At 45.8% G+C, this 16605-nt stretch overlaps 1 protein-coding gene across 1 annotated transcript in view; it reads right to left on the bottom strand.

The window, feature by feature from the left end:
• LOC147722438 (aromatic-L-amino-acid decarboxylase-like) overlaps positions 1 to 16605 on the bottom strand; it is a 1636613-nt gene that overhangs the window by 1229100 nt on the left and 390908 nt on the right. Inside the window, exon 8 of the mRNA XM_086964961.1 lies at positions 4417 to 4484. Within this exon, the coding sequence (XP_086821087.1) occupies positions 4417 to 4484 (68 nt within the window). The remainder of the gene's footprint in view (positions 1 to 4416; positions 4485 to 16605) is intronic.

Here is a 16605-nt window from a genome sequence, read left to right as displayed (position 1 = left end):
TGTTTCTTGCAAATATTCAACCTTAATGTTCTGACTGACCCTAGGGGTGCTTCGGCGATACCAAAAGCTGAGCTGAAAGTAAAACTCCTGGATAATTTGGCAAGGAAGGGAGCTTTTGCCAGTGTATCCATGTTAACTGTCACGTTTTTCAGTAGATATTCCCTCACTAAAGGTTTTCCACCCTACCTAGCCTTGGTGACTAGGCAAACCCACAAGTTTGTCCTAACCAGACTAAGGTTTGGAATAGTACATCATCTAGTGGCCTTACCTAACCTTAAGCAACATCCCAAAGGTCCATGTTTGTGTGACGGCATATCTAAACAGAGCACCCTGCACTTTCTACTAATATGTAAACTGTACATGAACCGTATTTAAAACCTATGTTTGTCAAATATGGTGTACGTACAGTTGATGAGGCAATGAGTCTTATTTTTAATATGAAGTCCGCTGATATCTGTTTTTATACTGCTGTGTTTCTAAACAAGTCTATCAGTGTGCAAAAAGGCATGATATTTTAATGTACTTGGTCCGTATTCCATGACATTCTTTTTATAAATTATTGATTCATGTATTTTTTTAATATGTGCTTTTATGGTCATTTTACATGTTCCGAATAAAGCTTCATGAATTGAATTGAATTGAGTGTGTAGTAGAGAGTGTGTAGTAGAGTGAGTCCAAAAGATAGGTGCATGCCAAGAAAAAGTTATAAACAGTACTAAGAAATCCCTTCCCACAACAAAGCCGGCTTTAAAACATTACCAAATGACAGTGCACTCCCGTCAGCCCCGAGGCACCCTCAGAAGTTGGGATGATAAAAGATGACTGCAGCCGTTGCTACGGGGGCTGTTTACCCCAAGTTCCAGCAGTGGAGGCGGACCTGGGACTGGTGCTTGCCCGCACCTGCTCCCGAGCCTTGAATTCCGCCGGGTCACCGTATCCGGGGCTTACTGTCCTCGCAGAAGAAGAAAATAAAATATGATAACTGCAGAAACATAAGCACATTTGCGCCTCTACCTACCCCGGCCCCCTCATCCTCTCATGACCCCGGAAGCCTTCTTCCCCAGCCAACTGGCGCCGTGTTTTCAATTAAGGGATCCAGGTTTGACAATTTAAAGCTCGCATTGTGCACGCTATCTATGCCCCAATGCTTCAGTGTCTGCCCTCGTTGAAACTAACACCATGCATGTCTGCATTATTGTTTCTACGGGGCATGCCAAGAGGAAGGGCAGTGTGGACGTGGCCATGGTGGGAGAGGGGGGGAGGAGGAGGCTGTGGGGGCTGTAGGGAGAGGGGACGGGATGGAGGTGAGCGTGGTCTGGTCAAGACATGCCCCGTCAGATGTATCCCCCGTCACCGACTCACCCGAAGCTTCTCTAATCACTGTTCTCTCCCCTCATCCGATAATGCACACATCCGTCCCTCCTTTTCTTCATTCATTCACTCATCCATTCCAAACAAACCATCCATACACCCAACCAAAAACTGCCAATCCATATTTACTTCACCCATCCATTCATCCTCCCGGCCACCCATCTATGCATCTGTCCATTTATCTATTTATCCTTTATTTCACCCATCCATTCATCCTTCTGGTCACCCATCCCCATGCATCTGTCCATCTACCCAGTGGCCCATTCACCCAACACGGGTTTTCATCTTTCTTACTCTGCGTTGATCTGGTATAAAAATTATACTTTAAAATGGCGTCTTCTTTGTGCACAAGCGCTAGTGATGGTAGGCGAGCCCAAAGGACCACAGCCCCTTCTTCATCCATGTTGCTAAGAACAGTGCACTTGTGGACAAGCACAGCCTGCATGACACACACAGTGCAGACTGTTTGCCAACATTGATATCAAGAGTGCAGCGACTAGAGGCCGCACGTAGCTGTCACCTTTAGGCAAACCAGGAAGAGAGATCCTTGATGCCAGGTGTTTCAGGGCAAACATGCTGTGGAATGGAGAGGAAGGAGTTGACTGAAAAGTTAGATTCTCAGGTAAGAGCGTGAATCTCTCATGGAGTCTGTCACAGAGCGGTGAAACATTTGCACTTTTTCACCACAGTTGGAAACATTCACCTTCAGCTGAAATAGAAACATAAATGTGGGCAGAGCTAAAGATGCCATGTGCGGCTTGGAGGGAAAGAGAGCAGGAGGGCGACCTGGGACTGGACAAAAATAGGGCGAGTCGAACCATCAGTGAAACCATGAGGCATCCTCAAGGGCACAGGACTGTTCACTGCGGGTTCCAGAGATGGGAGATCCGCATGGGCAAAGATCTGGCAGAGAGGTGCAAAAATTAAGCAGAAGTCTGGTGAGTCCCGCAAACTGCTCACACCGCCTGCGCTGCTATCAGAAGCCAGGCTGGAGGTCGGTGCACACCGCCTGTCCTCCTATCACAGGCAAGGCAAGGGGTTTGATTTTTTTTTTTAGTTATTGTATGCGTTTTTATATAGCGCAGACTTTACCCGAAGGTGTCAGAGCACTTCAGAATAGGAACAGTAATGATACATGAGGAGAAAATGACAAGTGAGCATGTTACAAAAGCGAAAGTTACGTTACATGAGGCAATAGTGACAATTGTGCATGTATCGAGAGCAAACAAAATACAAGAGGTAGCAAACGATATGTTACAGGAGGACAAAGTGACGTTTGCATGTTACAAAAGCGTACAAAGTACAAGTATAATACTGCAATAAATGGCAGACACTCAAAACACAAGAACAAACGTTACGTAACATAAGGCAACAGTGGCAATTGTGCATGTATCAAAAGCAAATAAAATACAAGAGATAGCAAACGGCTGGTGGTTAATAGAGATCTGTGCACACGGATGAGAAACAATACTATAACAAAGTCTACATGAGGCACGCCACCTTCGTAGAATGTCTGCTGTCCAGGTGTGCAGTGAAGAAGAACTGACTCCACTCTGCAGCAGCAGGAAGCAGTGATCGCGGTGCCCTCCTCTCGGCTGTACTTCCTGCTGTGGTGCTCTGGATGCCGTCAAAGGCAGCGGAGAAGACCCATAAACCAACCCCACATCCCTTCCCTGTCACAGGATGGCGCCGGAGCTTGTCTTTATTGGGCCATGTGTTTGAAACCCATGGCCCTATAAAGATAACAACGCTTTTTTACCTTTGATTTGCTCAAACGCTCCGTCCATCATCCCCTTTTGTATTGCAAAGCTTTTACCTCATCATCTTTCCCAATGGCTGGCCACCGTTTAGCATAAATCGTGACGCCGGCCAATGGGAAAGAGGGGCGGGGCTTAAAGCCCGATACTGAAGCTCCCTCTAAATCATTAAATCTCGCCAATGAGACTGCGCAGGTGCGCCGCTCACGCTATGCTTCGACTGAAAAAGAAATGTCCGATATTCTCCTATTAACACTTCCTAAAACGGAGGAATCAGACGTGAATTAAAATAGCTAAAACCTCCATCCAATGCGTACTCCTGAAACAATTGCAGTCTGCTCAGCATGGAGCATTTGCATGCTAAATATTTGGGGACATGTCAAACTTCTGAAAAAAGTTGCTATATCATTTAAAAAGTGTTTACCCAACTGAGATCATTGCTTGAGAATATAGATGTCTGCGAGCAGCCACACGTGCACGTTCGACCCCCTCTTTTTTGTTTCATAGAACAGTGTAACTCTTTTTTGAGCAGATGTTAAGTTTTAGTTCTTCAATCTCTCAAAATTGTTGTTTTCTTATATGAGTTCCATCTGGAAGGTACAACTGCATGGTCTCCTTTAACTTTCCCCAGCTCCTCGATGATCCCAAGCTCACTAGTTCACTCCTCATCTATTTCGCCATCCTGCTTCCCATATCATTGTTTATCTTATTTATTTATTAATTTATTTTTTTGAGACATTGCAGCTCTAAGGTGTTGTTTACTGCCTTTTTCCCGCTTCAGTTGTAATCATTTTAATTTTAATTTATCAATTTAACATGGCTTTCTGCCACATTAGAAAGGTACATTAAAAATGGCCACCAAGCATCATGATGCACATGCATGCACGCATCACAACAGCTGCATCCATTCATGTCTTTCTGTAAGCATGTGCACATTTCCCAACACATGTGCATCTGCTACCATCTTGGAATGGACTTTTTTAAAGAGAACATTCATCTTAATGCGCCTGCAAGCATTTGCGTGCTACTACAAGTAGCATCCTCAAACCCACTACCTCAGTGTTTCTGGATTCTCCCTTATGCCTTTAAATAATGCTAACCATTTGTATGTGAAGTCTTTCTCAGGAAGGACAAACACTTAATCTGAAAGCAACCACATATAGAGCATTTCCTATGTAACCAAATGAAGATGGCATTAAACTGTTCAGTCCAAGCGCTTTTTACCCCCCCTTAGGAAATAGTGTATACCAAGAAAAACAAATAAAATATTAAGAAAATAATAACTTACCAAAGTGTTGAGCAGTCGAAGTTCACCAAGAGCCATTTGTGAGGGTTAAAATTGAAGGAATTCGCAAACTGTAGGTACAATGAAAACATTCGACAGATAAGTAATGCCATATGTTCTTTATTGTGTTAATTAATTGATAAAAGTGATTGTGCATCTCTTAAAATCGACTACAAAAGATAACATTTCAAAGTTTAAGTTAAAATCTGAGGCCCTTCAGAAAGGAAGTCTGAACCTGACTAGGTGCCATATCTCTGTACTGAAATCTTACCATTTCATTTAATTACTGCTGTGGCATCACTTTGTGTCTTGACTTGGCAAAAATAATGTCCTAATTCTTCCCTCACTTAAACTAAATTTGAAGCCTTCTTTGCTAGGCAAGTTTGTATGACCTCTCTGTGTGAGAGTGTGAGATCAAGCTTCTTCTCATCACAAGAGTCTGAAATTTCAGAAGCCGAAGTTGACTACCCCCAGCATTCGGAAGGGGGGGGGGGTACTGTGGGGCATGACATGTCCATACTTTTTTAATTTCCGTAAAACAGTATCCCTACTTTTTATGAAAAGAAAGCCATCCCAAGACGGTTAATTCCGACAATGTAAGTCAGGGAGTTTCCAGTGCTGTGAAACCGAGAGAGGGACAAAAGTGAACAAGCCTCCTTGCCAGGGTGCCTGCTTCCCTGAAAGAAATGTAAATGTGCTACACTGTAAGGGAGCTTCAAGCTAAGCTGTTAAGTGATTGCCTTTAAAAGATAAGTATAAAAACAATTTGCAATACATACAGGGACAGATGTACAATGGTTTTTGCATGGCCAAATGGATTTGGGAACCCGTTTGTGCATGCGAAAACCTATAGGGATATGCACTATTCCAAAATAGCGAGTCGCAATTTATTTGTGACTTGCTACTTTGGAATTGCGAGTCAATATTAGGAAGGGGCGTTCCCTCCCTAATAGTGAGCGTAACCCCATGTACAAAAGTTTTGCAAACGCAATTGCGGTTGAAAAACACTGACAAATTACCACGCTCTGGCAATGCACTCGCAAAGGGCAAGGGTCCCCAGGGACTCTTTCTCCTTTGCAAATGCAGGGAAAAATATTTTTTAAGGGGAGGCAGTGGCCCCAGGGAACACTACCTGCCCTTAAAAAATGCAACCCGAAAACAGGCTGCCTACAAAATAATAAACTGTGTTATTTAAAAATAGTCCCAGAGGGAGCGTGGCCAAGATGGCGGGCTGAGTGGTCGCACTCGCTGTGAGCTCCGCCGGACCTGAGCCCTTCACCTACTAATTTAGCACTGGTCTCCCCCCCGGGACCGTGCATTTAGCGAGGTATAGGCGGAGGATGTCGGAGTTGAGGCTGTGAGGGCGGAAATCGCCGGAATTGGAGGTTGAACGGTCATGGAGTCCTTGCCGGGTAGGAAGAGGGCCTTTGGCCCGGAGCGGAAGTGGAGCCGAGGCTTGGTTTGGGAGACCGTCCGCCTTGGTGACTGCAGAGGAGCCGCCGTTGCTTCTCGTCTGACACCGACCTTCACCACAGCACCCTACCCTGCGGTGAATCCCGAGGAGTTGAGCGGCTTGGTGCCCGGAGGCGGGGCATCAACGGAGGGAGCCGCGGGGCTAGGCATTACGCGAGGCCGTGGCTTTGGCCTATACCTCCAGACGGCGAGGGGTGCTGGGTATCACTGATACGGACGACGGAACATTCACACCTCGCCAGCGCCGTATCACCTGGGATGGCTGGCAGACGATCCCTGGCCGGCGGTCATCGGCCTCCTCGACGAGACCGGGTTCGCCTACTGCAGCTGCGAACCTGGATGCTGCACCACAAGCTATAGTCACCGACGCTGCGACAAGTGAAGTTGCGCTGACAGCTTGAATGAACTCCGGGGGGCGATTGGCATCGCCATGACTGTAACGCAGGTTTGGGGGCTCGGGGGGCGGGGGGACGGGGTAGTGCGTAGTGGCTGGACGTCCACTTTTTTGACTTTCCACAGGCTTGTCCGCTACAGACCGGACTTGGACAATGGTTTCTGGTGGGTTGTTGGGGGGTCCGGTGGGTGGGGTCGGGGTTGTTGGGACAGTCCCAGTTGCGGGTGGGGACTGGGGTCAGTTTGGAAGTTGGAAGGGGGGGGAACAGATCTTGGGGGATTGGAAGGGGGGGGGACAGGCAAGGGGGAGGGATCTGGGTGTTGGCGGGGGTGGAGGAGGGTCATCCAGTGCAAAATGGGGTTCCTTGTTATTCAAGCAATGCATATGCTTCTTGGTTTGCTCGGACTTGACTGCCGCAATTACAGTTTTGACTTTCTATTTGATTTGCTGAAGAGAGGGGGGGGAATGAGGTGGGCTGTCCAGTGCTTGTTGTTGCCTATGGCTATCCGGACATTTACTGGGCCTCTGGTTTTGATCGATCACTTCTGCCCCACATGTGATAGTGCTCTGTTCCCTATTGTGTCACCTCTATCACACGACAGCATTTGTGCCCTTGCTGCACTGGTACTATGGGGCCCCATTGCTTCCTGTTACACCCCTTTGCATGCCTCCTGATACTTGCAAGGTAGTGACTCTGAATGTGCGGGGGCTGAATAATCCAGTCAAGAGACGGGCTGTGCTCTCGCTTCTGGAGAATACCCAGGCAGACATTTGTCTTCTCCAGTAGACGCACCTCCTATCGCAAGACACACACAGACTCCGTTCTCATAAGTTCCCTTCACAGTTCTTCTCCTCTTGTACTACTAAAACGGCTGGGGTGGCGATACTAGTAGCCAGACACTTTATGGGAGAGGTCCTCCACAAGTTCACCGAACAAAAAGGCAGGCTCCTTGCATATCGGTTCAAGATTGGGGGGCTCCTGTTTACGATCGGGTCCCTATATAGCCCTAATGAAAGGCAAGACCACTTCTTGCAGACCGCGATCGAGGATGTCACTTCCTCCCAGGACCGTCATATTATACTCGGCGGTGATTTCAACATGGTCTTTAACTCTGCAATGGATAGATCGGCGCAACGCTCCCCGCAGGTAGGGGAACTCTCCGCGGACCGTAAGGCTCAGCTGGAGGAGGTTGACCTCCTTGATTTGTGGCGATACATGCACCCCGCAGACAGGGACTACTCGTACTATTCCCATGCGCACAAGACGTACGCGAGATTGGACCATCTTTTGGTTACCTCCCCGGTGGAGGCGCTAACCTCGGGGTCAGAGATAGGTGTGATCTCCCTTTCGGACCATGCCCCAGTTGAGGCTACGTTGTGTTTGCCGCCGGCCGTTTCTCGGCCCAGAACATGGCGTCTACGTGACACGCTGTTACATAGGAAGGAGGTGGTGGTCCGTATTGAGGAGGCGATCCGGGACTATCAATCCCATAATGACAACGCCGACACTAGCCGGGCCACGCAATGGGCGGCGCTAAAGGCGGTGATTCGGGGGGAATTCTTGGCAATTTCCGCGGCTGACAACAAAGAGCGGCAGGCCAAGAGAGATGAACTCACTGGTCGGGTTAGAGAATTGGAGCAGATACATCGTAGGACTGGGGCTCCCCGGATTTGGAGGCAGCTTAAGGAAGCGAGGAAGCTTCTGGCAGCCTTGGATCTCGATCGGGCGGATTATGCGGCACTCCGGCTGCGTCACACCTTTTATACTGGAAGAGACCACTGTGGTAAATTGCTGGCCCACAAGCTTCGGGTGACACGTCAGAACCAGCTAGTTAAGGAAATTTCTGATCAGGCAGGGAACGTGGAGACGGAGGACGCTCGGATCGCGGCCGTTTTCTGCGAGTTTTACAAGGGCCTCTACACTGAAGAGCCCCCGGACGAGATGGCTATGACTACCTATTTGGATTCGGTTACGTTGCCGTCCCTGGATCCTTTGCAGGCGGAGTATTTGGATAGAGACATCTGGATAGAGGAGGTGATCTCTGCTATTGCCAGACTTAAACATGGCAAGGCGCCTGGTCCGGATGGCTTCACGGCCCTCTATTATAAAACTTTCTGCACATCTCTAGCCCCCGTACTCACGCATCTCTTCAATTCCTTTGCTGATCCCGGAGCTATTACATCTGATCTACTTCGAGCCTCTGTTACGGTTATCCCTAAGCCTGGGAAGGATCCGAAACACTGTGGGTCTTACCGACCGATTTCTCTTTTAAATATTAATTGAAGCTGTACACTGGGATTTTGGCCGCATGTCTAGCTCTTCACTTGCCCGGTCTCATCGACCCTGACCAAGCAGGTTTTGTCCCTGGGAGACAGACAGTGGACAATACGAAACAGATTGCCCACCTTTTAGAGAATTCTTCCCGGATTCCGGGAGAACGAATGATGCTGGTGGTAGACACCGAGAAGGCTTTTGACCGAGTCCACTGGCCCTTTCTGGAGCGCGTTTTATTGAAAGCGGGGATAGGGGATAAGTTCCGATCCATGATTCTTAACTGTTACAAACAACCAACTCCTGTAGTCCGGGTTAACGGGTTTACGTCTGCGACCTTTGACATTGAACGCGGTACCCGGCAGGGCTGCCCGCTCTCGCCCTTACTCTTTGCTCTTTATATGGAGCCGTTCGCTCAATGGGTGCGTGATAATCCTGCGGTGACCGGAATCCGGATGGGGGGCTTCACGCACGCTATCAGCCTCTATGCAGATGATGTCATCCTGTCCATTGGCGGACCCCGGACGGCCCTTCCGGCGTGTATAGAGGAATTGGACTCCTTCAGCACGGTAGCGGGGTTTAAAATGAATATGGGGAAGTCGGTGGCTTTAGACATCTCCCTCAAGCCGGCTACCAGAGCCTAATTGCAACACAGGTTTCCTATGCTTTGGTCTTTGGGTGCAGTACCTTACCTGGGGATTCAGATTGCGCCCACTTTGTCGGCCATGGTATCGGCCAATTATCGAGCCCTAGGAGCAAAAATTAGGGTGGAATTAGGGCGATGGAAACGCGGGACGCTCCCTTGGCTGGGCAGGATAGCTGCTGTCAAAATGACGATTTTGCCACAAGTACTTTATCTTTTCGGGGCCTTGCCTCTCCAACCGCCGGTTGGGTGGATACCACAACTACAGGCAGATGTTTCACGCTTTGTTTGGCAGGGTAAGAAGCCTAGAATGCGCAGAGCCCTCTCGCTGCTGGCCCCCGAAGCGGGCGGTTTGGGGATACCAGATTTCCGCAAATACTTCCAGGCTGCGCAGCTCCGTTACCTAGTGGAATTGAGTAGATGGGAGTCCGATAAACATTGGCTCTTCCAGGACCAGGCGGTGGCGGGGAGACCTTTGCAGGAGATTCCTTTCTTGCGTCGTCCCCATAGGCCTAAAAACCTCTACGCTTCGTTTATTATGAGGGTCCCCCTACGGGTATGGGACGCTACTAACTTTCCACACGGTCTCACCACGTTCCCGTCCCCGCTCACACCGCTAGTAGACAACCCAGATTTCACACCAGGACTGGAGAGAGGGGCGTTCACGCATTGGAGGCAGGCGGGGTGTCGAGCCCTGTGCCATTTGTATAGCCCTGAAGGGGTTGTCCCCTTCTCCCAACTTCGTCAGGAGTTTTCACTACCGAAGAGCGACCGACACCACTATATGCAGGCTCGCCACTGGGCCCTCCAGCCGCAAGTGAGGGAGTCGGCCGATAGGCTTTTTCTTCCTTATGAAAAGTGGCTCTTATCGCGCACATCGGATGCCAAATTGATCACAGATCTCTACAAGCTTCTGCAACCACCTGCAACACACAGTTATCACCCCGGGAGGGAGCGCTGGGAAAGGGAATTGGGGAGGACACTAAGCCCTAGGGAATGGGAGCACATATCTTATAGGGCACGGCACTCGGCATACCACATGGGGCTCACTGATACTCTGACCAAGGTCTCCACCTACTGGTATTACACACCTGAACGAGTCCACGAATTTGATCATAGCAAGGAGGACACATGTTGGAGGGGGTGCGGGCACCGAGGGACACTCACACACATTCTATGGGACTGCCCGTTGCTGGAGCCTTGCTGGAAGGAAGTGTTGGATAATATTGATATGCACTTCAACATTAAATTACAACGCTTCCCTGCTTACACCTTGTTGGGGCTTCCAAACGGATTGATGTACCCCCTTAGATCCCGTAGGGGCAGACAGATAGCGATAGCTCTAGGCTCTGCAGTCCAAAACATTTTAATACACTGGCACACTGCTACGATACCATCCACCACAGGTTGGCTCCATAGGCTATGGCATGTGTTGGGGATGGAGAGAATGTCCCTCACGGTGGCTGGAGATGTGGAACAATTCAGGGAGCTCTGGCAGCCATTTCATTCCCTATTGCTCACGGAATTTAGAGAACTCACCTGCCCTAGGTACCTCCGCCTTCTGCGGCTTCCAAGCCCGATGGGGCCTGCTCAATGATTTGTTACTGAACTTTTTCTCCAAGTGAGGCATAGCTTGATGTATTTTCCTTCTGGTTGGGGACTGTACACTGGACGAGGGGTGGGGAGGGAGGGGGAAGGGGGGTTGGGGGAAGGGAGTTGGGTCGTTGGGGTTCGGGGTAGGGTTGTGCGGGGAAAGTCATTTCATGCTGTGACAGAACATGATGTATATTTCTGTGGGGGCGTAACCCGTCAAGATAATCTTGGCTGAGGGCGCACTTGAGCTTTGTGGGTTACATCCGCCCTGTCGTATTGCTCTTTGAAGATATGTCTTTTCCCAACATGTTATGTCGAATAAAATACTTTAAACCTAAAAGTAGTCCCAGACATGGTGGTCTGCTGAGCCCAGCAGGCCACCATACCTAGGAGGGCCTGCCATTTCCAATGGTGTCGCAAATTGCGAGAGGCTTACTAATATTCATGAGCCTCTCAATTTGCGACCCCATTGGGAATCGTTAACACTGTGAAAAACACTGTTGTACATTGGAAATAGCGCTTCGCAATTTGCGAGTTGCACAAAAATCGCAATTTGCGAGGCGCTATTTCCACGGTCCTACATCTTGCCCACAGTCTGGGTACTGCTAAAATCTATATTTTGCAAGAACTTTTTTTTTATCTTAAACCTTTTTGCACATTTTGTATCAGCCTTTCTTATACTGTGTGTAATGCAAGTTTCACATAATGGCTTAGATGTTCACAGTGCTTTCGCTCACTGATTGGGATCTTGTAGTGCTAAACATACACAAGTCACAATTCTCCACTTAACCAACCAGGATTGAATTCTGGTACAGTCAGTGCTTGATTTGCAAAACAATAGGTGCCAGGGCCCTCATCAGGAGGCTACCACAGCTCTCAGTACCCATTGTTCCTGTCAGGGCTGTTAACGACAGTTCCAAAACAACTTCTAACAATCATATTTCTACAAGTGTGACAATTCAGACTCGTCCAGGCCCCAAGCTATAAGAACAGCTTGGACTGCAGCTATTAGTCACTTGGTATGTATTTTGAATTTAGAAACAACTGTTGTTGTTCTGATCTCTAAATCAGGCAAATAGTGCTGAGCACCGGAAACCACTGGCACAAATTCAGCACTGGATACACAGAATTAACTGATTGAGGTTTCATACCATACGATAGTGCCTTTTCCACTGATTACGATAACTTGCATTGAATTTTTATTTAAGCTGTTTGTAATTTTACATGTAGTAACCTGAAGATGAAAGTTGAAAAAAAAGTTACAGAACATTTTTTTTTTAGCCATGCCTTTGACCACGTCCCCAGGATCACTCACCCTGCACCACTGCATGCACCATGATAGTTCTCATACTTTTTTAATGCACTTCGACCACTGATTACCCCTAAAGAATATCAACAGCCAGGATCTGGAAAAAAATACTCTGTTTTAAGTATTTCGGAATAGGATTTTTCAAAACGTAAACAGTCAAAGCGGATAAGTAGTCACTTGTCTATGGCGACATCACATAGAACAATGCAATCAACACAACTATTATTTAAGTCAAACTATAAAATGATGTCACATGCTCTTGTTCCTGTAAATTTACTGCCACACAAAAACTAACCTGTTTGCAACAGGATCCAAACAACCAGGGTCAACTAACAATTCTGTTTGTTTTTATAGTAAAAAGTTGATTATCAAGTTTCACTAACGCACACTACAAGATCTGAATGCCCGGCAGCTGCTCAGGCTGCCTTAACACAAAAATAGTTGCAGAACAAGTGACAAGAGTCTTGATTGATTGAATTATTTTAGTGACCCATTCTAGTGGTGAAGCTTGAGAGAAAATCCCAAAATAAATTTTTGGAACCAGAACAATACCCAGAGCAGCATATATCCACGTGCACTCATGCATCAAACATATATAGCCCAGGGAGACGCGCGAGCGCTCAACGCAAGATGGCCGCCCCAGAGTGAGCTCCGGAGCGTCGGACCGTTTTTTTGCCTAAAAACGCCGAATTCGCGACAGTAACTTGGTGAAAATGAGGTCCCTTATATTTTAAAAGTAGTACCTGTTGGAGTTGGTGCTTTTTGACGATTTTGGTGCAGTTTGCAGCGCTTTTTCTTCACTAAGCTTCTGCTTCCAGCTCTGCTTGTCAGATTTCGCCGTGATGCGCCTACCACGCCGTGAAACTACATTTCCCATGATTCCCCCCTGGATCTCCTCAGGAAGTACTTTAGTGGGAGAGACACGCTTCCAGTTGCGTGGTATTCATGATTACGTCTTCGGCGTGAGAGCGGACTCTCAGCATGCCGGTTCCCGATTCCTTTGCCTCGGGGCTCGCCGGAGAAACTTGAATCCAAGGTAGGATTCCTTAGTCGAGGTGTTTGTTGGGGCGCGCTGTTTCCCGGCAGCGGGTTGACTATTCTCCCGACATCTCTGTACTTTGACCGGGTACACGGTATACCGTAGCTGGCTGCTGCGTGTTTCCGTGCCATTCTTCCTTCTTCTGTTAAAGGAGGCATGTATTCATTTTTGGAACTATAGTTCATTTACAAAGGAGTTTGAAGGCTGTTGTTTTAGTCGTGGAGCGTGGTGGTGGTCGAAACTATGCGTTACCCTGTTTTCTGGCTCATCAGCCGCCCAAAGATCCTAAACTAAGTAGCAGAGCGCGGTGGTGAGTTTAACTACGCGCTACCGTGTATAGATTTTTGACACGTGTAATTGAGGGAACAGAACGCAGTGGTGGACGCAACTACGCGTTACTGTTTAATTTCTTTGGTTGTGGATTGCCTTAATTCTTGCCAAGTTGAACCATCGACAGGGCTGTGAGGAGCGGAGTGTTGTGGTTCTTGCTTCCTACACACTTCCGTATCCTCAGCTCATTGTCTGGGATATTGGTTTGGAGCTCACGGAAGTTCTTTCTTTATTTTGTTCATACAGACCCCAAATACATTATGCCCTCTGGGCTGCCATGTGGAGATCCAAAGGCAGTAGTAAAGTGTGAAGAGAGGCTCATTATGGAGGGTCTTTTTCTTTTCTTTAAGCAGGTATACAATGGTGCATGTTTAAGCGAGAATTCATGAGAGTAGCTTTGTGTGTGAACTTAGTGTTTATTGAAGGTGTCTTTTGTCGTTTCAGGTTTCCCTTCCCTGCTGACCCCTTCCTTTCCCTTCCTTTTTTTCATTTTCTTCTCTTATTTTCCCTCACCTAATGGCTCGAACACCTTGTATAAATACATCAGGGTGTTGGTGACATTTGGAGGTGGAACCATTAGTGCAGCAACTGGATCCCGTGGAGGTAAACCTGACACTGCTCTCCAGCTCAGCCAGGTCAGTCAGTCAGGGGGGCGGAATAACTCTCCAGGAAAGGGCCTGGATTGGGCCTAGCCACTCCCAGAGTCTATTAAAGCTGCTGCACCGGCTTTACTTCAGATTTTTTTTTGCTACATTATAACTCTGCTTCTATTTTTCGTTTTTTTCACTTAAATTATTGCATTTTATCCCATATTTGAAATGGAAAATAAAAATCCTATTAATTCAAAAAGAAGGCAGCAAGTTTCTCCTCCACCAATTAAATAAAAGGCGGTTGAATCATCAGAACCTTTATTAACTCTGATTTTAGAGGAAATACAAGCCCTTCGCATTAATACAGACTATATTGCGTCTGAAATAAAAAATGTGTGTAAAGAAATGGCAAGTTTATCAATGAAAATCTCTGATAATGCCATTAAAATTCAGGACAATAAAACTAAGCTTGACTCTTTTAACCCTCTAGTTGCTAAAATATTGCCAATGTCCACACAACTTTTAAACATGGAAAATCGTATCAGGCAATACAACTTACGCATTTTTAATTTGCCAGAAAAGGTTGAGGGTAATAATTAAAGGTTGTATTTAGAAAATTTGATTCCAGGTCCTCTACAAATTAAATTTCCAGAAAAATTCGAGATTGATAAGGCTCATAGGATTCCTTCACATCGCAATCCTAAGCACTCTAAGCTGCGTCAAATGATTTTCAAAGTTCTTTGACATCACCATTTAGTCCTGCCTCAAAAAGCTGTGAGGGAGATTCCTTCTTTGATGGTTAATGGTAAAAACATTTTCATTCATCCGGATTTCGCTAAAGAGACTGTAGCAACACGCAAAGAGTTTTCTGAAGTGCGTCCTCAATTGAGAATTCTTGGGTACAAATATGGTCTTTTTGACCCGTCTACTATAGGTATTTGAAAAGACAAGTTTTTCAAAATCCTTTCAGCGTCCTAATGATTTTGGTCGCTTTTTAGAACAACAATCGCACCATTCGATGGATATCTTTGACTCTAATATTTGATTTCAGTTCAGAAGAAAAGATTCCTATGTTCTGACATGATAATTGCTTATATACTATGGGCTCCAACGGTTCCGGTCATCCTTGTAGAATGCATGTGCGTTTCTTTCTTGATATTAATGTACTTTGTTTGTCCTTTTCTCCCTCTTATCTTTTCTTCCTGTCTCTTTTCCACAGCTATAGTTACTGTTTTCTTCTCTTTATTATTGCTGTTCTCTTCGCCTCTTCTTGATTCCTTACTTTTATTCCCTCTTTCATTTCTTCAATATGTCATCCTGTAAAACGTACCAACATTTTAGATTATTTAGGTAGTTGTAACGCTGATATTTGTTTCATTCAAGAGACTCATATTGATGATAAAATATTAAATTATATGAAAAAAAATATGGGTTGATACTATTGTTTCATCTTCTGCTAATGGTAAGAAAAATGGTGTTGCTATTTTCTTTGCAAAAAAATTACATTGCCAGGTTTTAAGTAAAACCTCAGATTCGGAAAGGCAGATACGTTATAGTTAAAATTAAGCTTTATGATTCAGTCTTATTTTTACTTAATATTTATGGTCATACAGCTGATGACCCTTTTTTTGGTCTAATATTACCACTGAAGTCTTACAGTTGGGCAATGTTCCATTAATTGTTGGTGGGGATTTTAATGTTATTGCTGACCCACTTTTAGACAGATTATATAGTACCGAATGTCGTCCTCCTAAGGTGTTTCATGTTTTTAAATCCTTTATCCATACCACCAAATTGTCAGACATATGGCGTTTGCATTTTCCTACTGACAAATGTTTTAGATTTTTCTCCAATCCCCACATTTCTCATTCTAGGATTGATTATTTTCTAATTCCTAAACAACTTATTCAATCTACAACGAATCCTATGATTGGTAATGTAGACATATCCGATCATGCCTTGATTTAGTTGGTTTTAAATCTGGCCTCCATGTTTACAAAACAAACTAGATGGCGTATGAATACTAACATTGTTCTTAATGACCATATTAAACCGAAATCTTGCAGGCCATTCAAGATTATTTTTTGTTTAACCCTGAAGACTCCACTTCTATGGTTAATAGATGGGATACCTTTAAAGCATATATCAGGGGTGTTACTATTTCTGTCATGGCCTATGAAAATAAAACTTTTAATGCTCCAATCAAACATTTGAAAAAACAGATAGCGAAATTTGAACGGCTATTTATTAGGTCCAATGATCTTCAAATTCGACTCAAATTGCAAAAACTGCGATATGGATATACCTCAATCCTCAGTAAAAGAGCTGGTATCCAAATCTCTAAATCCAATGCTAAATTTCGTTTTAATGACAATAGATATGGGAAGCTCTTAGCAAATTATCTGCGTAATAAAAAAGATAAGACACAGATTACTTCTATTCAAGGTCCTAATGGTAAAGTTGCATTATCTCACAATGATATTGTTAAAGAATTATTAGACTTTTACTCTAATGCATATAATAAGACAGATTGTCTTTATACCTCATTA

The sequence above is a fragment of the Lissotriton vulgaris genome, chromosome 4_1 (genome assembly GCF_964263255.1).
Source record: "Lissotriton vulgaris chromosome 4_1, aLisVul1.2, whole genome shotgun sequence".
NCBI classification, from domain to species: Eukaryota; Metazoa; Chordata; class Amphibia; order Caudata; family Salamandridae; genus Lissotriton; species Lissotriton vulgaris.
This window is presented reverse-complemented; position numbering and strand designations above follow the sequence as displayed.